The 27,925-nt window shown below is 38.4% G+C and overlaps 1 protein-coding gene across 21 annotated transcripts in view; it reads left to right on the plus strand.

The window, feature by feature from the left end:
- Positions 1 to 27,925, plus strand: part of CNTLN (centlein) — a 272,029-nt gene that overhangs the window by 51,692 nt on the left and 192,412 nt on the right. For 16 of the 21 annotated variants that reach the window (XR_001873367.1, XR_001873366.1, XR_001873371.1 and 13 more), the window contains exon 1: positions 20,111 to 20,385. The exons of 1 other annotated variant lie outside the window; for it this stretch is intronic. Coding sequence is in view for 9 of the 20 variants with exons in the window: in XM_017806131.1 (XP_017661620.1) it covers positions 20,293 to 20,385 (93 nt within the window). In the remaining 11 variants the exon portion in view is untranslated. Of the gene's footprint in view, positions 1 to 20,110; positions 20,386 to 27,925 lie in introns of those variants that run through there. 4 more of the 21 variants (XM_017806139.1, XM_017806149.1, XM_017806143.1 and 1 more) reach the window with 3 other exon arrangements.

Here is a 27,925-nt window from a genome sequence, read left to right on the forward strand (position 1 = left end):
TTTAGTTGGTTATATGCTGTATGTATGTATGCATAGATGATTCTATACAGTTTAGAACAATGAATGTGTATAGGACTGTATGTGCATTTCTCTAAGACACAGTCAGAAAAGAAAGATAGAATACCTAATACAGAAGTGGACAGATACTGAATGCAGAAGGTCTCTAAAAAAAAAAAACCTTCACAGTTTTACAGAAAAGGAAAGGGTAATATAGAGCAGGTACATGATGGTAGTTATTGTGATTTTACTTGAGTAATTTATGTCTCAAGGATTTATTAATTTTCTTTTTAAACTTCAAAGAAAACTGAAAAGGAAGATGTTCTGTATTTGGATTTGAATGCCACATCTCACTCTTCCAAATGGGATAGGGCAGGATAAGTTCATTTTACTGCTGCAGCTGATTATCAGTGGAGACTCACATTTTAGCAAACAGTGATCAAAAACAGAGGTAAAAAAGGAGCAATGAGTCTTTTTTCTCTGTTTCATGATAAGAAAAAAAGATTTTAGGTCTTGTTTTGGTTTTGTCTTGTTTTTAAAGACATTCTAAGTCTTGTAGATCTTTGAAACTTACCGTTTTCAATTGAAAGATTAAAGAAACTATTACACAGAATCACAAGTTGAGAAGTTAAGCAAGTGAAGAAAGGAAATATCTTCTGATCTTAAAAATACTGCCTATGCATGCCCACCCTTAAATATGTAAGGTTTAGCAGTCTTATTTTTATACAGCCTCCAGTGAGCAGCTTTTGTTCTGAAAAATTCCATATAGAGCTGTGATTACTCAGCATTCCTGAAATGCACCTTACCTTATTTTACATGCGTAATTTCTTAACCTGATCTTCCTCTTTTGACCTTTTCTTTTTTTTTTTTCCATAGGTGATGATTTCTATTTCTTGAGGTAGCTTAGAATTCTGTTATAATGAGAAAAGGGTTTTGTTGTTGCTGTTTTTACTCTAGTAGTAATGAAAAAGCAGTTGAACAAATACAGTGAAACAACCCAGGAAACTCATTCCTTGGCCAGAGAGCCTATAAAGCCTCCCTTATGACCTGGCTCAGAATTGTTTATGCCTGCATTTAGAATATTCAAAAAAGAGAACCAAGATATAAGTACGAACAATTTAAAATGTTGTAGGAATTTGGGATTTTAGGTATTTATGTACAATTTTTGAATTTGTTGGTTATAATAAATTGACTGAGTACTGAATCCTTTAGTGCCTCTAGATTCACTCATCTGCTGTCTGTATTCCTGTAAAATATACAGGTGGATCAATGAAAAATGACTACTCCCAGTGCTTCTCAGCTGCAGAATAGCACTGTGTCTACAGCTGTGAAGTCCAGCTTGACCCAACTTTTTTACCAGGTGGGGCAGAGGTACATGAGAGTAAAAGTGTAGTAGAGATTCTCCAGACAAGGGAATAGAAGTTATTGAAAATTTGTTAAAGTTATTAAAATTTTGGTACATATATTTAGAAACACACATAGAGAAATAGACACAAAAGAACCCCACCTAAAAAAGGAGCAGGACATAAGGATACCTAAAAAAAGGCCAAGAAATATTAAAGAAATAGTAGTTTCTCCAAAAGAAGGCCTTTTGGATGAGTTCTGCTCAGCAGAATGTGAAAAATGGTAGTGACACGGATATGAATCTCATGAGCATCATGGCTCGTGAGAAAACAAAAGCTAGTAATATGAGTATTTGTTGTTTTTCTTAGATCTGAATATCTCTCTTGCTTTCTAAAGTAAGGAGTGGTTGTTCTTATAAAATATTTTTAAAGTCTTTAAAGTCTTTTAAAGTCATGTTAGCTGTTTGTTCTATTGATTGGATGACACTGAAGGGGTGAAGTGTAAATCAGAGAGAGGAGTTCTAGGAAAACATTGAGCTGCTGAGATGCTTTACAAGGTATGCAGTGGTGCTGTTCGGTTCAAGGTAGCTGGCATGTGAATACTCAAATCTAGAAAGTCTTCACAATGATGTACTGAGGGTACAAAATGTTCTGGTGAATTGAGAGCCTATTCAGATTTAGAAAAGTGCAAAGAAAAAAAAATATATAGTTTGTGGCTCCAAGCTTAGAAATCTAAAACATAGCAAACTCATGCTGTAATGGATTCTAGACAACTTCTTGAACAGCTGTCTTTGCTTAAATTATGCATCTCTTAAATGGTAAAGGAATATCCCTGAAATTTTTCCGTATCTGCTAAGGTCATGTTAGTTTACATGTTGTCATTTTGTGTAAAATACTTAGTGGATCAGTTTATGAAACTAATTTGCATATCACCATAAGCATCGTTTTATTTCCTGAGAACAGATGGACGGTGACTTTTGTATGTATTTATAGGAAGACTGCAGTGCAAACTACAATGTAGAACCGCATCCCCCACACTGTCTCTTTGGAAATATCTCTCAAGCAACCAATTTTGTTTTTTATCAGGGATCTTTACTGAACCCCAGCCCTGCTCAAAACAGGTTTCCCCTGTGAGATTCCCACATCCAGAACAGTGAAAATTTATACAGTTGCAGGTGTTAGCTGCCATTACATTAACTGGCCTGTCTCAGTTTTATTATATGCCCTGCCCCTTCTCAGACTTCAGCCTCCTTTTTCCCCTCTTACTCTTATTTTTCCTCTCTACTAATTCTCAGTTCTGTTAACAGGATTCGTTTCTTCCCTTCAGGTCTTTTTACTGGTTAAGAGCAAGATTATGAGGAGAGAAAATTCACCCCAGCATCTTAAAATGAAAGAAAAATTCCATTCTCCAGTCAAGCTGAAAACATGAAGTTCCAGTTGAACTAACAAAATTATGGCATGGCTTGCCTATCAAGCAAGATTTGTAATATTAAAGAGCTTGGGTTTTCATTTTAATTTTTTAGACTATAGTGTTCCTGATTATTATCATCAGGAAATGCATTTCTCAGCACTTTCGTGGTCCCTAATATTTGGCTGGGAATCCTTTACCTGTATCTGCCCTTTCAGTCTTGGAATAATCAAAAGTAAAAAATGCCTAAATTTCTATACTCAGGTTTCAGAAGTGAAAACTTATTCACAGACATCCAGAAGTTGTTCTTTCAGCAACTGAGGTCTTATACAGCAGTTTCTGATTATGACAGAGAGCAGGGTGGATTATATAACTGCTATACACTTATACAGTGTAGAGCACAGCAGGTATGGTTATGTAAAAGATTTTTGCTGAAGTATGGATAGGATTGTGTGGCTGATGGTGTTAACTGAAAGAAGGGTTAACCATCACACTGTTGTGCAGTGATCTAGACAAGAAAAACTCTTAGTTCAATTTCTGAAGAAATTACAACTACGTGCAGCTGGTACTGCACATTCTTAAGACCAGATATGAAACAGAAAACTGAACCATATATGTTATTGATGTCTGGGAAAGGTGGCTTGTTACTCTCTCCAATGCAGTAAACAGATACTTCATTTTTTTCTAATCTCTCCTTGGATACATCAGTCTCCCTTCAATCAAGTGCTGCTTTAGCTCAGCTGTTATGCCTGTGTAGCTTTTACTAAGCCATATTTGTTTCTTCCCAGCTCCTTTTACTTGTTTGACACATAAAAGCAAAGAAGAGGTGTAGATTCAATTCCCAAGACTAGGCCAATACACAGTAGGAACTTAAAATAGCGTCCAATTAATTAAACAACAATAACAAAAATGCCCAAAAACAGTAAAGCAGAATTTACCAGAATGAGAAATTCCTATATTATAGTGAGATGCTGTCTCAACCAATCCTGTGCCATTTGCCTAAATACCAGAAAAATAGGCTTAAAATCCTCATGAGAACTGCAGATCCTGCTAGTTCACTGTGAACAGAAAGGTAGTCAGAAATAGTCTACTTAATAATATTCTTTTAATGATCTGGATGAAAAAAAAAAACCAAAAACAAAACCAAACAAACAAACCCCCCTCTCCCCCCCCAAACCAACCAAAAATCCACCCTGCTCTCTGTCATAATCAGAAACTGTTGTTAAATTAAAACCGAACTGGAGCAACTAATGTGCCAGCAGTATCTTTCAGACAGGAGTAGGGACATCCCTGTCTCCTGCTGTTTTCTTGGGAGGGGGAACCTGTGAATCTCTAGGTGTACAACTTGGACAAGTGAACAGCAAAAGAAGATCCAATCCAAAATTCAATAAAGATAAGGGAGTCCTTCTGTTACCTTCATGGGCTGTACATAATGGCATATGTGACTTGCACTTACCCTGATATGTGGATAGAGTACAACTATTCCTAAGTGTAGCAGCAACAATGCTGTTTTGAGTATCCAAGATATTAAATGAATAGGGACTTTGTTTGAATATGTAGCTACATTATTAATTAAGTTTTAAAGTATTTTAGTTATATAGAGAAGTTTCTTTATGTCTATAATAGTAGACATCTGTGAGTTATTTCCTCTGTTATCATAATAATTAATAATTGATGAAAGAAAGGAAAAGCTATATATTATTTTTATTTTTCCTTTTTATGCTTCAGTGTATTATGCTATTTGGATAATTTATATAACAAAGTGCTCAAAAATTATATAATTATAAATGCTGTCATCTACATGACCAAAACAGAAATATGGATGTATAAAAGGAAACATTAAAACCAGAGAAAAATAAGAGCTGAAAAATTCCTTCCTGACTTCACCCTTGGTATTATAATAGTTATGAAAACACTGAGACAGAAATTACGAAGTCATTTGAATACAAAAGAAGGAGTGATCTGATCAGTGTTACTTTTCTGAGAAGAAAATGATCCTCACAAGAGGTTTGTGAATTTTCAGGACTCAGACATGATTTTCCATGTGTTTTCTAGCATGTAGATATTTATACTTTAAGACAGAATGATTAAAATCCATTATAATTTTGAGTTTTTAGCACTTCACAGTCATTGTGATCAGGTCTAAGTACTTACATAAAATACAAGTCTGAGGAAACATCCAATATTGGATTGGAACATCCTTCTGATCTGGAAAGCATCTGTCATTTGAACATTAATCATACTCCAATTATGTTGCAACTCATGGTTTACTCTAGGCAAAAGAAAATAAACAATACTGAACAAGTTCCTAAAAAAACGAAACAAAGCAGGAGCTGAAACAAAAAGTAAATAAAGCTTTTATTATTTTTAATAGTTTTCTACAATCTTTGACTCTTGAATGTGTTTATTATTTCACACATTTATTCCCACCCATCAATTTCAAGGAAGTAATAATGCAGATACCAGTTCTAATAATAATGATACTACCACTGATAGTAATAACTATAGTGTTAATACTGTTAATACTACTGCTATGTTATACACACATACTCTTTAAAATTTATAAGTCAAAACTGCATTTGGCCAATTACGTTTGGCCTTAAATAGTAACATTTCAGCATTTGTGGTGTATTGCAGGGTATCGCCTCTCAACCAAACTGAATGCTTTGTCAGCTTACAGATGGCTCATTTAGCTCTGTCCTGTTATATTATCTTAATTCTAAATTACCTATTTATGCTAAAAGCTATTGATAAATACAGCTAGTTTTAGGGACAGCGTCATAAAGAAATTGTACAAAAATATAATTGCAGGAACCTTAATGTTATTATTAGACTCTTGTGTTCTTGTAGAAGGCTTATTATTTTCACTGCTTATCCTTTCTGGAAATCAGAGTATTTACACAATCCACTAATAACACAAAAATAATGTATTAATAGCTGAAAGCCCATTGTTATCTTTAAACATATGGGGTAACAATGGGTCAGTTTTAGCAGTGACAGTTTTATAGACATTTATAAAACAGCAATCAAAGTTTTAATTAACTTTTACTTCAAAGAATCATAGAATGGCTAAGGTTAAAAGGGACCATCAGAGAGGTCATCTGGCCCAATCTCCCTGCTCATGCAGGGTCATCCTAGAGCACATTGCACAGGATCAGGTCCAGATGGTTCTTGAATGTCTCCAGTGAGGGAGACTCCACAACGCCTCTGGGCAACCAAGAAGAGCCTGGCTCCATCCTCTTGACACCCTCCCTTCAATTACTTATAGACATTGATGAGGTCCCCTCTCAGTTGTTTCTTCTCAAGGCTGAACAGGTCCAGCTCCCTCCGCCTTTCCTTGTAAGAGAGATATTCCAGTGCCCTAATCATGTTTATCACCCTCTGCCGAAACTGCTGCAGGAGCTCCATGTCTGTCTTGTAGTGAGGAGACCAGAACTGGACACAGAACTACAGATGTGGCCTCACCAGGACTGAACAGAGGGGCAGGATCACATCAGGTGACCTGCTGGCAGTGCTTTTCCTAAGGCACCCCAGGATACCATTGGCCTTCTTGGCCACTGCTAGCTCATGGAGAGCTTCTTGTCCACCAGGACCCCCAGGTCCTTTTCCACAGAGCTGCTTTCCATAAGGTCAGTCCCCAGCCTGTACTGGTGATTCAGGTAATTCTATCCCAGGTGCAGGACCCTGCATTTGCCTTTGTTGAATTTCAGATTGTTCCTCTCTGCCCATCTCTCCAACCTGTCGAGGTCCTTCTGAAGGGCAGCACAGCCCTCTGGGGTATCGGCCACTCCCCCCAGCTTTGTGTCATCACTGAACTTGCTGAGGAGGCATCTGCCCCTTCATCCAAGTCACTGATGGAGAAGTTAAACAATACTGGGACCAATACTGACCCTTGGGGAACACCACTAGTGACAGGCCTCCAGCTAGACCCTGTAGATTATGATCCTCTGGGATCTGCTGCTCAGCCAGGCTACACTTCCTGAGTTTGCCTATGAGGATGTTGTGAAAGATGGGGTTGATGAGGGAGTGGGTCGGCTAGGTTTGTTAGAGCATGGTGCTAATATGCCAAGGTCTGGATTCAATCCCCATACAGGCCATTCACTTAAGAGTTGGATTTGATGATCTTTGTGGGTTCCTTCCGACTCAGAATATTCTGTGAATATCTGTGAAGGCCTTGCTGAAGTCAAGGTTGACAGTATCCACTGCTTTCCCCTCATCCATCCAGGTAGTTGTTTCATCAGGCAATCAGGTTGGTCAAGAATGATTTATCTTTGGTGAATCCACGCTGACTACTCTTGATCTCCTTCTTGCCATCCATGTGGATAGGGATGGCCTACAGAATGAGGTGCTCCATCACCATTCCAGGGATTGAAGTGAGGCTGATTGGCTGGTAGTTCCCTGGGTCCTTCTTCTTGCCCTTTTTGAAGACCAGGATGACATTTGCTTTCTTCCAGTCCTCAGGAACCTCTCCTGATCACCCTGACCTTTCAATTCAAAGATGACCATGAGCAGCCCAGCTGTGGTGTCCGTTAGCTCTCTCAGCCCTCACGGATGCATCCCATCAGGGCCCATGTGGATGTCAGGTTTGCCTAGGCATTCTCTAACCCAGTCTTCCTTGACCAATGGAAAAACTTCCTTCCAGCATTCCTTTAACCTGGTCTCCTTGGTCAGAGATTCCTGGACGCTGGTCTTGTCAGCGAAGATTGACGAAAGAAGGCATTCAGTAACTGCCTTCTCTGCATCCTCTGTTACCAGAGTCTCCCCTCCATTTAGCAACAGGCCCACATTATCCTTATTTTTCCTTTTGTTATTGATTTATTAGTTGTTTGCTAGTATGTTGTTCTCAGGATTTCTATTTGGAATGCTCAGCACCCCTTTGCATCTCTTGCTTTTTGTAGTATTTGAAAATGTATAACATTAAATAAACTGAGATCTTACATCTGCTAAATTATTACATCTCTATTTTTTTGGATCACTGTTTTTCAATTGTCTATACTTCCTTCAGAGAAAAAATATGGTGGTGTTTCTGTGAAAAGTTAAGGTATCCTGATGATGTACTGATAATGATACTGAGGAAGATTTTTTTTTTTTTTTAATTTTTACTTGAATAGGAAGAATAATCCTGTTACATGTGAGACTGCAGAAGACCTATTGGTTTATATTATGCTATGCTGCCTATTAGTGCTGTCTAGAGACCCTGGGATACCAGTCTGAAGGAGGCTCTGCAGCCTTGATGCTTAATACTTCACATCTACTGCAGATTTAATGTTGAGGTCATACCAGCATGTTCCAATCAACTTTACAGTGCATGTAATATTTGCCCTACTTGGAGAGTAATGTATCGTGGAAGGGTTTATATTTTACAACCTGGATTTGCTGTGCAGGATAGGTGCTAGATAAGGTCCCTTAGTAAGGTCTGGCAGTACATTTTTAAAAAATTGGTGTTAGGCACTAGATCAGTAATTGTTGGGTCAGAACCACCTTGTGGAGGGGCGGGGTGGTGTGTGTGAAGGAGGAAGGGATGGGTCAAAACTCATGGAGGTGGGGTGGCATTGTATCCCTCATGGCAGGCCCCTGGAACCCACACAGGGATGCCCCGGAGTAGCTGTCAGTCACAAACAGCCCAGGAAGACTACAACACGCCACACCTCCTGCAGATTGGCAGGGACAGTGAGGACAGTGCTCCTCACCCTGGCCTGGAACCCCAGAGTGACTGGTGGATGAGAGGCCCCGCCTGGGACCAGAGCAGATAAAACCAAAGGCATATATTTGCCTCATGTTGTGGCCCTGCCACTGGATGTGTGAGAGCTGGTCTTCCACAAGGTTCCAGTGGTAGCTATATAACCTGTCTCTCCCTCTTTCTCCTTCTCTCTTCTTGTTCCCTCTTGGTTTTCTTTCTTTTCTCCTTTCTTGATGCTTTGGGTGGCTTGGAGCTAGAGAGGTTGGATTTTGACTTAAGTGTTGTGGATTCCTTGGATTTTGACTTAAGTGTTGTGGATTAGTATGTGCTGGGTCAGTATTGCGGTAGAACGTTTTGTCTAGCTTGTGTAGTGCCCTTTTGAACTTTTGCCAAATTCCCTTATTTTCTCCCCTAAATTATCAATAAAAGTACCTCTTGGGGACAAGTCTGTGGCTTATTCTCATGACACTATCTTGAGGTATTAAAGAACCCTATATCTATATTTTAAAGTAAAACTCTTGGCTGAGCCCATGAGCTTGCAGCTGCAGGGCTGGAGTGTTACAACTGGACAGTGGCGAGATCACCTAAGCCCTAAACATAGCAGAAGAACTTTGTAGTATCAAAAAGAATCAGAGCATATTATGAGATTTAAAGGAATAAAAGGCATAAAAATAGATTTATGTAATAGAAAGAGTTGGTACTGCCACACTAAACAGTACAATATATGATTCAGATCCATGTTCTTTCACAGGCTTTTTTTGTTTAAAACAGGTACAATTTTTCTTGCCAATTAATGCAAGTGTCAAGGACATAGCCTAATATTTTCTTCCAACAGTGCTAATCCATACAGGAGAGCCACTTTGGAATACACTCTGAATATCTAAGATTACTCAAGATGACATAAAATAAATTCCTCTCCAAATTCATTCCCTCCCCAATGCCCCCAAGCCCCTAAAAGCCCCAAACTAATGACCAAATAAACAAAAGAAAAATTTGTATTTAACCTCTTTTGATCTCTCTCTGGCTCCCTTTTCATGGGATTGACTATCTCACAGTGGCAGTTGCTGGCTTCTTTCTGTAAATCTTTCACTGTAAGTGAGGAGAGCCCAAAAGTTTCAATTTTGTTATTACTGAGCCAACATTACAGAATATGCTAAGACAAGCCCTGTTAACTATACTTATATTATATCCAGACTTTTTGTTGGGACTTTGCATAAGTCTTCAGCATAGGCTACTAGCTAGTATGAACTGGCTTAAAAAGCCAATTGAGTCATACTCTTCTGCCATCTAGATTTGAAGGAAAATTTAATTCTTAAAACTGTACTAGCACCACAGTCATCTATTAGCCAGGTCATTATAGTACCATTTAGTGAAATTAAATGTATGAGAAACACTGTGTATGAAAGGCTTTGCACAGATATCATGTGCTCTCTGAAGCCTCAGATAAATTAAATGTACAGTCTACACAAGGATTGCCTCAGATTATGAGTAAAATGACTCTGTGATGCAAGTAACTAGTCTTGAGAAGAAAGTACAAAATTTCAGTACATCCCATAATACTTGCCACTACTACTCATTACCAGCCAACTTCTATTTTAACTCCATTCAAGAGAACAGAAGGGAACAAAAATTCTGAGAGTACAGTTGCAGAGAGATGTGATGGCTCATCAAACTGAGCAGGAGAAACCCATTAATGTACACTGGATAGAAAAGTATTTTAATTTTTCCAAAGTAAAGAACAGGCAGGAAGATGACTGGCAAGGCCACATAGTGACTGCCAAACAAAGGTGACTATGGTCAGACACTAACAGACTTTTTGGAAGACTGTCTGAATAACAGAGAAGATGGAAATTACAGTAGTCTACAGTGTAGGTTAGAAGAACTAGAGGAGGCTAGAACACAGGAAGCTGACAGCTTACCTAAGAATTTGTCAATAGTACTGAAAAACAGAACACGGAGGGGCAACTCCTGAATAAGAGGGATGGCCCATTTAGGGATGGCCCATTTAGCAACATAACCACAGAGATAAATCAGAAGAAGGATCTGATTGAAGGAGAATAAAATCATCAGTCACCTGCACTGATGATCAAGATGGAGAAATGAGAAAAAGGTGGTACTAAGGAAGAACCAGTTTTAGAAACAGTATGTTTCTAATGTGTAGAACAGAATGCATTTTTCAGGAAAGGAAAGCAAAAATCAGAGACAGGAATGATCTAAGAGTATGCTTGAATATGCCAGAATGAAGGAAATAAAGAATGGTGTGACCTTTCTCTTGTGGTCTAATGTCCCTTAGCCATCACACACACAGACACATAAACTCACTTACTTCTGAAGATTTTAGAAGTAAATAGATGCTATTGAGTTTCATTTGGTCAGAGTAAAAGGCACTGATCAGCAAAAGGGCAGGTGACAACTGACAAAGATTTAAATAAAATTTTACTGTTTCAAGGAACAGAAACACGTAGCTGAAGTTTTGTTACCCATACAAAAAAAAAGAGTGTGAAAGAAAGTAGCAGGTTTCCTGTTCAGTAGAGCTGCAATTCATTCTTAATATTGTCTAGACATGGGCCCAAGATTAGAAAAAAGTACTCTCTGCTTTCATTATGGATAATGCAGGTGCTTGGAGGCAAAGGCAATATACCTACTGGGCCTAAAGACAGTGGCAGACAACTACTGCTCCAGTCCTAGATACAGTAAGTTATATAAGGGCAAAAAAATGAGCAAATTAATAACATGTATGCAAACCAATCTGCTGTAATTTTGTTTCTGTAAGCCATAATTCCTGCGACAATTCCTTATCAACATAACCACTTAAATAAATATAATTATTTTAAAATCATCACATTAAGGAAGGGTATATTTTACCTTTTGTTATATATTTCTAACTTTTTTCTACTACCTGGAATTCTGATAAACATTCTGATTAATAATTTCCATTTCTTAAGTGAGTCAGAGGCTGCATAGTTACCTGCACCTTTGTGTGAAGTTAACAATGAAATATATTGGTTTTGATTACTTTGGCTACTAGAAAACAACAGACCCAAGTAACAGCACTTCTGTAGCAGCACTCTGCTCTATATAATCCTAGATAAGTATATAATCTGTACAAAGAACATTTTCACCCAAATAAGCTTTAAAACAGTATTCATACCGAGGTATTATTCAACAGGAAAAGAAATCCATTAACATGATGCAAAGAAAAAGCAAATCATGTTCTCTCAATAACTGGGCCAGATAAGATGCCAGTTATTGATTTAATCTGGGATACCAGAATACTAAATCTTCTGCTGTATCTAGGCACAGTTTATCTTTTGGAACTCTCATAGTGATGTATTTTTTATGTTTAAAAAATAAGAATCCTATTTAAGAGCAAAAACTATCTTCACAGAGCCAGATTTTCTTTAGCTGCTAGGAGAAATTACTGTCCTGAAATTTTCTTGCATAAATATTGTCTTTAAATTTAATTTTTTTCATTGATGTCCTGCAGGCATTGAAGGATTTTTATTTTGTACCTCTCCAATTTGATGACTTGCCCAAATGCAGGCCTTCTAATTTATCCTACTATTTCAGAGTTATTTCTTACATGTATTCACTATCTTGTAAAATATTCCCAAACAGAAAGGTCAAGCTTCTCACTACACAATGGTGGGACGGGGAAAAAGGACAATGACTGACCCATAGTCAGTCAGGGGAACACAAGTGTGACCCTGGGCCCACAAACATTTCATCTACAATATAAATCAATATAATAGCTATTTTCCCTATGCTGCATGTTGTAAGAATAATAGAAGAGTTTTTTGTGAAGCATGAGGTCAGAACCATCCTCTAATAAATATTGTGCAATTGAGTAAATAATTACAGCGGGCTGAATGACCCTCATGTATTAGGTTACATTTCCTCTGTCTACTCTGATACCAAGAGGTTTCAGAATGAAGTGGGTCTCCATGAGTTGGCAGACTTCTGTATTATTAGCACCAACAAAAATGCTTAAAGTGGTGTCTGAGCAAGCTGAGGCGTTAGCACCAAGCTTCCCAAATTTTTCTTTAAAAAAATCTAATTATTTGGCAGGAATGTTGCAATGTACTGCAAAATACCAAATAATCCCATTAGCACAATATACGACAGATTCTTCAGATATGCCAGATGAATATTCCCCATTTATAGTAGACAAAAACAGATAATAAGAATTTATGCAGTCCAAGTTATATTCTTGAGTGTTCCTAAAGGGTATACAACTATTATCATCTAGTAAAGCTACAACATTTTAAGAAGCTACTGTCTTCTGCAGCTTGCTCTGCTCCTCATGTAAAAGCTTCTCAGTAAGACTCAGCCATCCACAGGGGGCCAGAGATGACTAAGACTATATTTGAAGCTGCTGCTGGATTATTCAGAGGTCGTTTGTCAAAGTACTAACATCTAAATTAACTTGGCTGGATTCTCAGAAATGACACCTTGGAAAAGATAAAAGACTTAACGTCACAAAGGATTTTCTAGTTCATGAAATACCGCCAGAAAGCACATGCAGAAGATCAGAGCAACTCAGGAATCGGATAATTTTGAGCATACTTCTAAAACCAATTATGTGGTCAGGAGTCATGTGGTCAGGATACAGGACTGGTCAGGGGAGACAGACGTCAACCTGGCAGTCACTGGGAATACAAAGACTTAGCTGAGAATAATGAAAAAGCAGAGTTAGTTTGCAAGATGAGGCTACTTGTATTCTTGTATTTGTAGCTATATCTCATTCCCTGAATAAAGTGGAGGAAAATCAACGCATGATCTAATGCAACTGCTGTCTTGGCTACATATTTCCTTTATATTGTTCACAGCCTCAATATGTCATATTGTAGTAAGAGTTCAGACAACTAAAGCAGTGAAAAATATTAATATCATCTTTTTAGTATCTGTATCAAGCTTTCATTGGCACATTTCTACCGTTTGGGTAGTAAAATCAAATTAGCTGTTTGTTTTTTTTTCCTGTGGGTTACAAGAGATGTCTAGTGTTACCTATACTAACTGTCCAAAAACCGCAGGTCAGAATGAAAATAAAATAGTGATTTCTAATAGCTGTTTATATTTCAGTTTCAGTTTTTGAATTCTTAGATCAAATTTGGGGCATATTTTTACAGTGTGGGATAGAAGTGCTAAAAGCGTAAGAAGAAGCAACCTAGAAATTCTCATGTAATCAAAAGACTCCAGAAGGAGTTTAAAGAAAATAACAACGAGCTTGCAATAAAATTGTGAGAGCTGGCAATAATTAAATTTCATTTTCTGGAGAAAAAAAATAAAAGGAATGTAATAATTCTTGGCTAACCACTCTAATAGAATGTTATTTATTTACTTTTATACTAGAATTGAAAATAAACTGTAGAAAGAATTCTATTCCTGTGTTTTTGTAAATTTGAAACTGAACATGATCTGACAACTGCCTGTCCACTCCATAAATGAGTAAGCATGAAAAGCTAACCTCTGAAGCCTTACTGTCTGACTTCAGAAAATAATTAAATTCTTTTACATGCTTAAATCAATTCTTGTCTTGTGCATATTACTAGGATACAACTGCTGACAAAAATTAACCAAAACAAACATATATATCAAAATTCAGTATTAAACTCTCCTTAATTTCTGCAAGAATTACCTTTTATCTCTCAGATAATTTTAACTGCAGTCTGCATTACATTTATAATACTTCTTTCTTAAATGAAAATATAGATATTTATATAGTATTTATTCATTAAATATTTTCTATCTCTAAAGGAAGCAACTCTGTTGAGTAAAAAGTGTCTAAAAACTTGAATCAACAGACATGGAGTCTCACTTTGTTACTCTAAACTCAACCACAGTAGGAAAGGGAAGTTCAAATGTACAACTTTGCATTGCTGCCAAAATATACGATCTCTAACTCAGTAAACTGAGTCAGTTGAGTCCCACTGTGATGATGGAGTTCAGGCTGCAAGAAGAGTTCATGTTGGGCTGAGTCTGCAGTACCACCCTAGAATGCAATGTGCAGTATCTGTTTTTTATTCTCTTTGGGCTGGGAATTTATAGCAAATGGTTCTTTTGGGAACAGTGTTAGCAACTGAAATACTGCAGCACAAAGTGGCCTCCAGTATCTTTTAGGTACTGCCACAATGCACACAGATAATAAAAATAGAATCCTGCTTGTTCATCTGAAGTAGTTTCTGAATTTAAGTGATTGTAAGGAACTGTAACTTAAACCTGATGGTCAACTGAGACAAACAGAAGGACATTTAGCTTAAAATTTCAAGCAAAAAAATTCAGCAAGATAATTGAGGCAAAAGGAAAATTATATAACAAGATGTCAAAACCCCTTTATCTTGGAGTGGGAGCAAGTATTTTTTCTTCTTTAAAAGCTAGTGTCTGTAAAATAATATATAACAGTAATTAAAGTATATTGATAAAACTAGAAAGTGTTTTAATTGCTGAAAATATTTTTTGACTAAATTACCAGTGCTTATATTTCTTTTAAACTTGTTTGTTTTCCTGAAGTCTTTTTTTTTCTTTTTAAGACAGTATGAACTGTTAAACAAAGATCTGAAAATCATACGGCTTGGCTCTGTTCTGAGCAAAAACAGCTTTATCAACACTACTGCTGTGCACTCTGCTGTGACTTAACCTGACTACACCTTAACCTCTCCATCACGTAAAAGGAGGTAAACTATACTTATGTGAATTTTGCAGCTTGCCTGAGATATTCGCATTAATACTTCTGTTAAAAATTCTCTTATTATTTCTGATTGATAAAAGCTTGTAGTGTGGCAATTTTTAAAATTAAACCTGAATTTCTTATTTAATTAATTCCAGTACTTATACTTTTAATCTGTCCGCAGTCACAAAATCAGTGTGTTTCAAGTGCATTGCCCAGCAGTGTACAATACTAAAACATACAAATTGTTGTAAAACTGATTTCTAATATTAAAAATGGGTAGATAGTGATGCACTTGCATATGTTCATGGCTCTTGTGTTGTATACATGTGCATGAATTCAACGGGCTGGTAAGAGGGAGGATGTGTAGGAGTATGTTCTCAGCTGCCATCCCTAGGGTTAGGGAGAGTCTCATCTGCATCCTCTGCATACTCGACAAATTAGGTGGTCATGGATGGTATTACCCCTTCCAACAACCACTCCTTGGGTTAAGAAGGGTCTCATGTCTTACTTATTGAGCATGGGTGGTCACGTACTCTTCATACCCTGTTTCAGGGTGATGGAATTCTGCTCTTCATTTTCCATGTAACCCTCCCATAACCAGGTGACTCTCCCAGTTATGACACAGGCTACACAACACATGCAAGGTCAAAGTCAACTCCTTCCTTGTTTAATTTCACTTAGAAACAAATTAACAATTAAACGATCAACTCCCAGTGCTCAGCTAAACACACCTCCTCATCTTATGGCAACATAAACCCAATCTCCCTCTGCCAGGACAGCTGAACTCTGGAATCTGCTTCCCCCTCTTAATGACTTCCAGCTGTCTGTCTCTCCTTCTAGGCCTCCTGTTCCTGGCAGGTGCTATGGGGTGGGGATAACTTCATCTCCATGTCCAGGACACTGATAACCACCTCCTTCCTCTCTGCTTTTTTTCCTGCGGACGCGCCCTAATTTATATTAGTAGCTTGTGTTTTTCATTGCCTTGAAGGTTGGAGTACCGAGGTCTGTGACCTCATTTATGAGACAACGAAAAAAAAAGCCTTCCTGATGGCAAATGTAAGTGGAAGATTGTGACAGGAAGGCCATGTTACAGACTCCTTCGGCATCATAATGTAGCTGCCCTGGGAAATGTAACCTGTTGATTGATGTTTACACACTCAGCCTATACACATGGTAGTATGTACTAGAGGAGTTTGCGGTAAACCAGAGGAACTTTCCCCATGAAGCCATGTCCTAGGAATTTTGATAAATTTTAGGAGGTTACTTGGTTTTCTGTCTTGTCTTTTTGGGGGTAGATAAGACCTCTGCTGTATTCTTCTCTGATTATGAGATGAATGGCACTTTCTTGTCACTGAGCAAAAAGTGAATAACACTAATGGTGGAACTCCAGGTCCCTGCATCAATGAATCTAGGGCTGCTATGCTGACCTTTTCCAGGTCTGTTTTTTTAAACTGTGCTAATTCAATTGAATATGTTATAAGGGTAGGAATGAGGTCTGAAGTAGTATCCTTTATAACATGCAGTTGGAAAAAAAAAATTGTAGTTTTGGTCAAATACTTTTTTCACCATTTTTTTCCATTTAAATGGTCTACCTGTTCTCTTGGTTATGACAGGTGATCCGATATCAGATACTACTTCTCCTTACAGACCTTGCCATTTTTATATCCCCAAACTATTGTTCCTATTACTATAATCACATTATTATTTATAGCTGTCACAAAAGTGAAAAGAATGTCCCCAGCAGCCTTGAATGCATACATAAGTAAAAAAACCCAACCCAAATCTACATCACAAAACATCCATAAACTTTTATTGAAAACAAGTATGTTTTGAATTCATTGTCTAAACAAGATCTAACATATTTCTAGGGTTATAATATGTTCTTGAGAAGCACATAAATTACTAAAATATTGAGAACATTGCCAAAACCTGCTAGAAATATTTTCAGCAATTTTGTGTGTAATATGAACATGATTCAATGAAAGATGTGGAATTTCCCAACTGCAAAAAAAAGCCAAACCAAAAATATCAATGCTTCTGCCTCCAAGGCAAATTAGGGAGCACTTCTCTTTGAGTAACTTTCACAAACACTGTAAGTGACAAAAGCCCTAGCAACTAGGTTTGAATTGCACAATATGTTTCTAGTAGACCTCTTACAAGTGGAAAAGCAACAAAAAAATTGAATGCTTACTCAACAGTTATGTATTTGGAAAATTTCTTGTGCTGACCCAATCAAACTGAATGTAGTTTCATTTGAAAAAAGTGAAATCCAGAGGGAAACATTTAGAATTGGAAGAAATCTGCCTAGCAGATTTGCATTTGATAGCTGTAAATGCAGGTATTCCAAAATACAAAGATCTGGGAGAAAGATAATACACAGAATACTCTGATACAAGGCAAGGTCTCTCAATTCACCAAAACTTGCTAACCACACACTTTAGTTTTCCAAATTATTCTAAGAATTATCATGAATACTGTTTGGGTTAATAATTAGAAAGTTTTTCTAGAGAATCAATTTATGAAATGGCAGGAAAACAAATGCAAAGGTGATTCATTATATAACAAAGTCCTTAAAATAAGTATCTTGCAATGGGAAAATGTTAGTTGTGTGTTAATTGCGGTAACATATTGTGTCTACACAAAAAGCATATCCACAAATTTCTAAGGTTCTAAAGTCATAGGAAATTATGGTCTTTTGTGTTGTGTCAAGCTGTGAACCTAGCCCCTGTAATAAGTGATTTTTTTCAGCTAAACTTTGAATGACCCTGTACTTGGAAAATGTTTTTAAATACTGTTTAGTCATTGTAGTTGTTTAGCAGTTAATCCAAGCATATTGTTTTTTAAGTAAGGTTAGCTTCTTGTTGCCCAGGTGTAATACGGAACAAACGGTCAAGGGGACAATGATAAAAATATTAGGAAACAGAAAGCAGAGAAGATGGTTATTAAAGGGCAAGGGATGTGGAAAAAGCAAAGGCCACATAGAATCATAGTAACTGGGTAACTTATTGTAAAGGAGAATTAGAAAACCCTAAAAGCAAACAAAAAGTTTAAAATATAAACATGTTAAAATTATGACATGATAATGGTCATTATAGTCAAATGCACATGTAATAACACACAAAGATAAGTAACTGAAAGTGTAAGATCACAAATATGAGATGATACAATATACAACTGTAAAAGTTACAATAAAAATTATAAAGGATGTTCTGAGGAGAGACATAGTATTGATCCAGTAATTGTTGAATCTCCTTAGATTTCCATATAACTGGAAGATAACAGTCAGTGCAGTCTCTCACCTTGAAGTTTACATTTGTAATTGTACATGCAATAATTGCAGTAATAGTAAAAACTCTTACAAAAATATATTAAAGAAATAGATAATTGGGGCTTGAGTAGTGTAGCCACTTTTCTTTTCTGAGAAGGGACTCTAGAGATCAATATGCAGCAAAAATCAAATTTGACAGGCAAAGCTATCCCCAAGGATGCAGAAATCTTTCTCCCACAGCCAAAAGTGGAAGGATTGGGTATTTTAACATATATTCTAATTCACACAAAGCTTAAACCTCCTTTGCTTCTCTGCAAGCACACACACACAAAGAATTTTGTTTCTTGTTACAGTGGTACTTGTTACAGGGCAACTTTTCCACAAACTGTACAAAAGTTACAAAGGAGGGGAAAAGAAAATATACTTCTTTATAAAAGCAGATGTTTTTATAAAGGTGAAGCAAGATACTGACATCGGTGAAATGCAATTCAATTGGTGCTTCTTTCCAGGCTAAAATATATTCCGCCCCCATGTTTCAACTTTTTTCCATTTGTCTGGGAGAGACTCTGCTTTTTATGAGTACTTTGCTTCCCAAGTAGGCTACAGGAAATGCACAAGGATTTGCTTTGGCAATGCTATTTAACCCCTTATTGAAAAAGCAGGTACTCTGCATATCCGGATCTTAAAACCAATACATTTATATAACTGCACCAGCCCAAGTATTTCACTTACTTGTAATGGTTAGATTTTCCAAGCCTTAGCTTTCAGTTGGAGGCTCTGAAATCCAACTCTGGGACTGATAAATCTGAATAACCTTCCTGTCTGAGGAGGTATGCTCATGCATCTTAAAGTGCTATCAAGACCTACTCTAAAAACAGGTTTCTGACACTGTCTTGCAAACGTTATTACTTAATTCAGAGAAAAAGAAAAAAAAAACAACCATATAAACAAAAAGGAAAAGGCAAGATGCATCTCACTGGAGACTCAGCACCTCACAGCAGAACACCCAGAAAAATCTCATTACCTCAGCAATATTTCTAAGTACCTGAAGGGTGCTGAGCAATAGGACAAGAGGTAGAAACTGGTGCACGAGAAGCTCCATCTGAACATGAGGAAGAACTTCTTTACTGTGAGGGTGACCGTGCACCGGAACAGATTGTCCACAGATGTTGTGGAGTCTCCCTCACTGTAGATATTCAAGAACTATCCGGACACAATCCTGTGCCATGTGCTCTGGGACGAAGGGTCGTCCCTGCTTGAGCAGGGGATGGGACCAGATGACCCACTGCGGTCCCTTCCAACCTGACCCATTCTGACATTCTTTGAGCCTGTGATCTGCACGGTTCATATGGAAATATCTGGTATCTAAACAGAGACGCGGCACAAGTGCTCCTACAGCTCAGGAAGGGCAGGAATCCGCTGGATTCCCAGGCATTTCCAACATCCCTCTCTTAGCACCCTGGCTAGACAGGAGCTGCTCCTATAGGGACTGTGAGGAAAAAAGAAGTCTGGACTCGCACATCGGGGGGGGGAGTTACGGCTCACGCAGCCCACCCTTTCCAAGGTGCCGTTCCTCGCCAGCAGAACATCTCCCGCTCCCAGTCCCCCGCCCCGGGACCGCCCGCCCCGGCAAGGCGCATGCGCGGCCCCGGCTCGGGCGGGCGAATTCAAACGCGCCCCTCGCCCCTTCTCCTCGCTGGGGCAGCGCTGACGTCATTGCACCGCGTCCTCCCCTGCCCTGCGGTTTCCGGCGCTCGCCTGCGCCTGGAGTGCGGCGGAGCGGGGCAAAGTTTTCATTTCTGTGGTTCACGGCGACGTTTCTCTCTCCCAGGCGCGGGCGGGGGTTGCGTGAGCCCGCTCCACCCGGCGCGGACCCTCCTGTATCCTCGCCGTCCCTGCTGGAGCAGCGGCGAGGGGCTCTCGGCGATGGCTTCGTGGGGCGTGGAGGCGGCGGCACGGCGGGTGGCGGAGCTGGAGGAGGAGCTGCGGGGTCTGGCGGAGGAGCTGAGCAGCTGCCAGGTACCGGAGCGCAGGGTCGCCCGGAGCCGGGCTGGCGAGTCCCCCGGGTGCTGCGCGTTCGCGTCACGCTCCTGGGGGGCCCGGGAGGCAAGGACGGGGAGCGGGGCCCCGGGCAGTTCCGGGACGGTAATTAAGCCGGTCCGGGCCCTTGCCCTGGCTGAAACCACCTGTCCTGAGAGCTTTTTCGTTCCTCCCCAGAAGCCACGATTTGCTTGAATTGTAGTGGCAGTAGTCCCTATGTGCTGCCTTGTGCAACTCCGGGGAAAAATGAACAGGCAGAGGGGTTTTAGAGAAATGTACGTCTTGAAGGAATCTTTGGAAGTCATTTAATCTCTCGCCCAGCCTTGCAGGGGGATTAAGTACACTTGAGCCGCTTCTGGGGAGGGAGGGCTTAATGACTAATTATGGGTGTACTTTGAAAAGTTCCCCCGTGTGTCGTTCCTTGAGACCTCCATTCATAGGTACGCTGTCCTTATTTTTCTAATTAGTTGTTCATTGCTGACATTTAGGTGTATTTCCTGAAAATATGAAAGTGTTGATAATACAAAATGAGTGAAAATTCTCTGCCAAACACGTGGATTACACCAGAAGTATGCAGCAGAGAGGAAGGTGACATTTAATGCTGCAGATGCTTTCTCACTTGATGGAAGTCAAAATAGTACTTTCATGTGGCATGTGGTCTGGTTAAGGCCATGAAGGCCTGGGCTAACGTGGTCATCAGAAGAAAACATCCACCGTGGAGTTAGTCGAGGTTCCCTTCTCCAAGCAGCTTTGGTACACCTGACAACTGGCACTGGTTCCTGCTGTGGGTAGAATTCAGACTTCTTGAAAAAACATATTGCTTGGAAGATCTATGAGGAGAGGGAGCTGTTAATGAAAATCCTGTTTGGAAATGCTGAACAATGCTGAATGGTTTGGGGGTATCTTCAATGTCTTGTGGGAGAAGTTCAGAAAACTCTTTATGAAGATATATATTCCTAGTATGCAGATGTGCACTATCAGACAAAATTTGGTGGAAGCAGAAGGAAGGCCCGGTTGTCTGCTCATTTGGTAGTTGAACATAAATTATAAATTACTAAAACGTAGTAGGACATAATATTTTTGAAGAGCATTAAAAATAATAGAAACTTGGAAGTAAACAGTACATATCTGAATTCCTAATCCCTTTGATAATGTAACTTAATATACAAAAATTGTAGTTAAGCATCTGATTTCCCCTTTAGATGCATTCAATTATGTGTGTGTTTCTGCTTGTCTCTTGATGAACACATTCCAGTCTTTTTAAAGTCAGAAAACAGAAAATATTTTAAATGTATTTATTTTAATTCTCTTGCATATTATCTTGCCGTTCTTGTATCTTTGTCTTTTATTAGATCAGGTAGTTTTCTGGGAGGGAAGCGGGCAAAAAAGAACAGGAAATAGTTGAAAACAGAAGCCAGTCAGTGTTCTGCAATAATCTCTCCAGCACTAGGTAGTATCCAATGTATACCATCTTTCTAATGACAGGGGATGCATGTCTGCAGGATTTATTTTATCATCTTAATAAAATAAAAAGAAAAGCGAGGTAGTAATCTATAAACAGGGTTTCTCTGAAAGCACTGCAATGTAGACATCTTTACCATACTAATCCATCAATAAATTTAGACAGGTTTAAGCATGTATATGTTATGTAAAGAACAGGGAAGCCAGATTTTAATAAGTAAAAGAGGTGATAATGTAGTAAATTATGCAACTTTTTCAATGTAGTATTATAGAAGATAATTAACTTTTTAAAAAGAAAGTTTTGTGAAGATATTCTGAATTTGAAGGGGAACTAAAGTGGGCTTTGGTAAGATCCTTCAACTGGTTTGAAAGTCAACTGATAAAATTATTTGGGGATGATTAATCCATTTTAAGGTCATATTTTGTGAAAACTTTGTGGAAAGACAGGCTATTTGAAAACATAAATACATATGGGTAATGTCAATGTTATGTTTTTCTAGTTTCTTCAGTTGTAATACGAAGTTTTTGCTGGCCAACTAATTCCTTTTGTGGAATTTTGTTTGATCTGCTGTGATCTACTTAGTTTCATTTAGATCTAAGAACTTCTTTGGTTCTTGTGATGTCTTTGAAAATTTGTAGGTCTTTTTAGTAGAGTTGTGAAACCATTTATGTTGAAAGGGACCTCTTGAGAGAATGTATTGCACCCCACCCTAGAGCAGATTGCTCAGGATGGTGTCCAGTTAGGTTTTGAGTGTTCCCATGGCTGGAGGCTGCAACCTCTCAGGACAACCTGTGGAGGTGTGTGAAGACCCTTGCATAAAAGTGTTTCAGTGTCTAGTGAGATTTTGCTTGTGCTATGTTCCATGCTATTGGGTAAGGCTATCCCTTCTGTAGACTGGCTTAGCAGGCATTTTGGATAGAAATGTTATGTAATGTCTTTATAAAAGATGTTAGTGAGACAGTGTTAACTTTTAGTCCAGCAACTGGACAAAATTGCCTGGGATTTTTCTTTCTTTTTTTTTTAGTCTTTTTCCTTCTGAGTAATATGTTCACAGACACATAAATTGCACTTCCAAAAAAAGCTTCCCAGCTGAAATCTAGTTTAGTAGTTTAACAGTGTACCAGAACAAAGGGATTAGTCTTAGGTATTTGTTTAGGTATTAGCCTCTTGAATACTTTTTTCCAAAGAAAAAAAGAAAGAAAATTAGTGATGCTGAAAGCTTTAATTTGTTCTAGGAAACTCTAGTCAAAGTTTTAGAGAAGAGATGTATGCATCCAACAGTTATTTAGCATTTGAATAAATTATGCCAAGTTTCTCTTCTACACACCTTCTCGGACCATTATATTCACTGTAATATAAACTGCACTTCTGAAACAAAGTCTTTTCAGGGAACTGCAGCCCATTGATGATATGGGGTCCATTGGCTGAATACTTGTGAGCCTTTTCCAGCTAATGCAGCTCCTGAGTCTGGTGGAAGTATTGTGCACGCTAGCTTTGCTCTAACCACAGGTATTCCAGGCGTCTGCTTCTGGATGTCGTCTCTGTTCTGCAGCAGAATCCTGGAGTACCTGACCCTTTTACTCATCTGGGATGGTGCCCTTTCTGTTCAAAACGAGATTCTTATTCATATTTATTCTGCCTTTTAAGATAACACTTCCCACTAAGTGAAGGTTCGTACAGAGTCAAATATGGTATTTTTGACTTCCTTTTTTTTCCCTCGCCCCCCTTTCATTCTTTTCTAAAGCTGAGATTCTACTGGTAAGTCTTGACTTCTGCAGCTTGGGTTTGAACTATTTGATATTTTCTTTAGTACTCCTCAAAACATTGTGGGAACTTGAATCATAAGAAGCAAGATCTTGGAGTAGGACATGTTAAAATCACAACAATTTTGTTGCAGTCAGTCTGTGAAAACTCATGTTGACTTGTAATTCTGTGATAGAATGTGCAAAAATGAGAAAACCAAGTTCCCAAATTGTCTGCTGAGGAGCCTTGTATAAAGCTGAAAAGATCTGTCTCTATAGGATGCTGTTTTGGGAAAGTTATGGTTGTGTCTGCAATAAAGCACTGTATAATTATTTTGATAATAATTTTTAATTTAAATACTCCTCCTTATTTTACTTGAGAAATTAAGTAATTGTTTTGGAAAACAACTGAAAACATGAAATTGTTTTTTATTTTTAAATTTGTTTCCATTGGGACCTTGTTACATTTCTGTGAAGGGCTTGATGTTGTTGGGGGGCAGTGAAAAGGCAAAGATGATAGTAAGATATGACACAACTTGTCTCTAGTGTTTGTGTTAACTGCTGCATTTCATTTCAGGGTTTTATGCTGCTGCCTACTACCATAAAATTTCAAGATCCTCCCATGGAAGATCTTTGATACCTGTGTTCTTATTACTCCCAGTAGATTTTGTTTCTGCTTGGTGTTTAAAAGATCTGGCTTATGTTTTAACCCCATATTATTTTCTGTTGTGCTGTTTTTGCAAAGCGTAGTGGCTCCTGGTGAAGGAAATTAGAGTGGTTTGGTTGGTTGTGTGTGGGGTTTTTTGTTTGTTTGGTTGGTTTGTTTTGGTTTGGTTTTTTGGGGTTTTTGATAAGGGAAATGATACGTGAGTGGCGTTTCTGAGCCAACAGAAACAGTACATTTTGAGTTTTCATGTACTTTAAGCTCGTATATTTTCTTTAAACCACCTATTTCATCTATATTGATTCACAGCATATTCCCTGGTTGGTTTCTGGCAGTCTTTTTTTTTTTTTTTCTTTTTTTTGTGAAAGATACTTCATTTGGTATCAAAATGGTATTTGGTGTAAAATTTTGTTCATTCCTCAAGCCGAAGATTCATATTTGGTGTCCTAGCTCTCATTCTCTTGCTAAGCTACAGACTCTTTCATGTGCCACTATTCTGTAATTAAAAAGATAGGAATGGTTCTTTCAAGTATTCTGTGATGGAAAACATCATCAAATCCTTGCTTTGGACAAGACAGTGTGATTCAAGACTGGGTTTTCCACAACCAGCAGTATTACTGGTAATAAAGAAAGCTGGAAGAAGCAAATACGTATCTTCCGGTTTTACTTATGCTATTGGTGTTGTTCACAAGATGACTTTGGTTTGTTTAGCTTTATTTCATATTTTTCAGCCTAGGATCTCTTTATTTGTTGAAAATCCTGTTTTGAGTTCAAACAAGTGTCCTAACAATTTTTCCATTATTAGTTTAAAAAAACCCCACACTATCAACCCTCATTTTATTTATTGCAGTTTTGCTCTCAAAGGTAAGGTGACATCTCTTACTGCTGAAAGGATGCTGTGTTTTCCTAATTGAGGACTTCCTTTCTAAAATTGTGGTTCTGCAAAAACTGAAGTGCTTATAATGCCTACTCCTTTTCTGTGTTAGAAATTTAGTACACCATTGCATGGTACTCTGCACAGTTTATACTCATGGCCCAAAAGGTACGGTCTGTCAGCCGCCAGTGGTCTGCAGACCATATAGTTTAGCTGGAGAAACCATTCTGCCCTATATGGTTTTCATTTTACAAATGCAGTTTATACATTAAAAAATAGTTCTCCATTAGTAAAAAAGTTTGGAACTGATCAGTAATATGTCTGTGACTGTTCTGCTGCTGCAGATTCACTGGCAAAATTTTCACACTTTCTGTCAGAAAGTGGTAAATACAAATGGAGAATAAAGAGATCTTCCCGTGGTTGGTGCCGTTTTTGTTTCTCTTTATTAACAGCGGTTGGAAAGAAATCTTCACAAATGGACTTTGTGTATCTGTGGGCATTTTTGGGTAGAAAAGAATCAAAAAAGGGGACTAACAGCCCTTTGTGGGAAGTGGAACGACAGGGACTTAGTTGCTTCTGGCCTTGTGTTATGCTTTACGTTTCCTGCTTGTTGTGAAAAGCTGTGCATTAGACCCATTCTGGTCTTCATGTCCTATTTCATAGTGTATTCGCAGAAAAAACCCAGTACTTTGTAGGCAGTAGAACTCTCTCATTGTGATCACTTTGTGGTTCAGGGAGGGCTGTAAAACATTCTCATTGCAATCACTAGCATTGATAACAGATCGGATTGCTATAACCCATTTTTCTCATGGAAAATATTTCATTAGCTGAAAAAGTAGATGCATTCATTCATTCTGGACCAATTTAAGATCCAGGACACTCACTGAAAATCTAGTTATAAATGATACCATTGAATAAGTAGTTTTAACACCCCCCCCTTTATTTACAAGTAAACATGAAAAATGTATTAACTAACACCAAGACATTGCATTGCTTCATAATAGATGAATAGCTATTGGAGATGCATGTCAATTGTACATAATAGAAATGGTTTTAAATCAATAGCTGAGAATTGAAAGTAACAGTAAATTAAAAAAAACAAAACCATAGTTCTTCCCTGGTGATGTGTTTTTCTGTTGACTTTGCTGCTATTCTTCTGCCTTTGTGACCAACATTGAAATTTTTGTGAACTACCAGTATGAGAATTTGAGCATGTCAGTGTTTCTTCTGAATGAATTGTTGATATCCATACTGTTCTTTCAAAATGCGGCAAAGTGTTTAATGCTTCCATTCATTAAATGCAAATTTCTTTTATTAGTGATTAAGCGAAGACCACATATTTATTGATGCCAAGGGATGCCAGGTGTTTAGTGCTTTCGGGTTTTTTTTCGTTATTTTATACTCTTATATTTTGCCATAAGGAGTGTGAATCACATGAGTCTAATTAGTACAGGTGTTGTTAATAAAGGTCTTACTCTTTATGTATTATAGACAGAAGTAGTGTTGTTGAATAGCTAAGTTTATTTCCTTTTACTTTTGACAAATTTCAGTTCACTAGAATGAAATTTTACATACCTGATCTTCCTTTTCAAAAGTACTGGTTTAGAATATTTGAGTAAAACTGAAGATGAACTAAGAGCGAGATTTAAACAAAAAAAGTATACTTCTGCATTCTATAAAGTAGTTACCTATTCACAGTATGTCTGTGTGTGAATATTTCAAAATACCCTAGCATGTGAGTAGGAATTTAAGATTTTATATAGAGATCAGAATCATAGAACAGCTTGGGTGGATGGACCTTTAAAGATTATCTAGTCCAGCCCTTCTGACAGGGATGGCTTTCAGTAGATCATGTTGCTTAAAACCCTGTCCAGCTTGTCTTTGAACACTTCTAGTCTTGGGGGTCTGCAGGCGTCTTCCACTGCCACATCATCTTGTTGTCCACACATTCTTTATGTCCAATCTAAATCTACATTTAATCTAAATTTAAATATTTTTAAATTAAAAAGCATTCAGTTTAAAACTGTTGCCCCTTCTCCTGTCACTTCAACCATTTGTAAAAAGTCTGTCTTTCTTACAAATGCCCTTCAGGTATTGAAAGGCTGCAATCAGGTCTCTTGTAAGCATTTTCCAGGCTGCACAAACCTCTCTCTCGCATCCTGTTTTCACAGGGAGGCGTTCCAGGCCTCTGATAAGTTCTATGGCCCTGCTATGGACCTGTGCTGATATGGCCATGTCTTTCTGGTGCTGGGGTCCACAGAGCTGGACACAGTACTCCTGGTGGAGGTCTCACAATAGCAGACTAGAGAGTGAGAATTGTCTCCCTTGACCTGCTTGGCTTTTGATGCAGCCCAGGATACAGCTGACTTTCTGGTCTGCAAGTGCACGTTGCTGGCTCATATTCAGTTTTTTTTTCCACTAGTACCCCCAAATCCTTTTTCACAGGACTCCTCTCAATCAATTCGTCTGTGTTATAGATATTGGGATTTTCTGGTGGTCTAGTGGTTAGGGTGCAGCACTCTCACCGCTGCGACCCGGGTTCGATTCCCAGCCCCCCGGGCAGATGGAGCTCGTCAGCCCTGTAAGGCAATCCATCTAAGAGAAGGTCACTCTAAACAAACCTACGTCCTGAGACCCTCACTGCCACTGTCCAAGCTTGCTCGGCCCCGGCAGATGAACCTCAGGATTAAAGGGTGGGCTCAGTTCAGCGCACTCTGTGTCTCACCTAAAAAATCCACTGCGCAGGCTCGAAGGGTTAATGACCTTTCCCAAATCTT

The sequence above is a fragment of the Lepidothrix coronata genome, unplaced genomic scaffold, assembly GCF_001604755.1.
Source record: "Lepidothrix coronata isolate B3197 unplaced genomic scaffold, Lepidothrix_coronata-1.0 Scaffold14, whole genome shotgun sequence".
Taxonomy (NCBI): domain Eukaryota; kingdom Metazoa; phylum Chordata; class Aves; order Passeriformes; family Pipridae; genus Lepidothrix; species Lepidothrix coronata.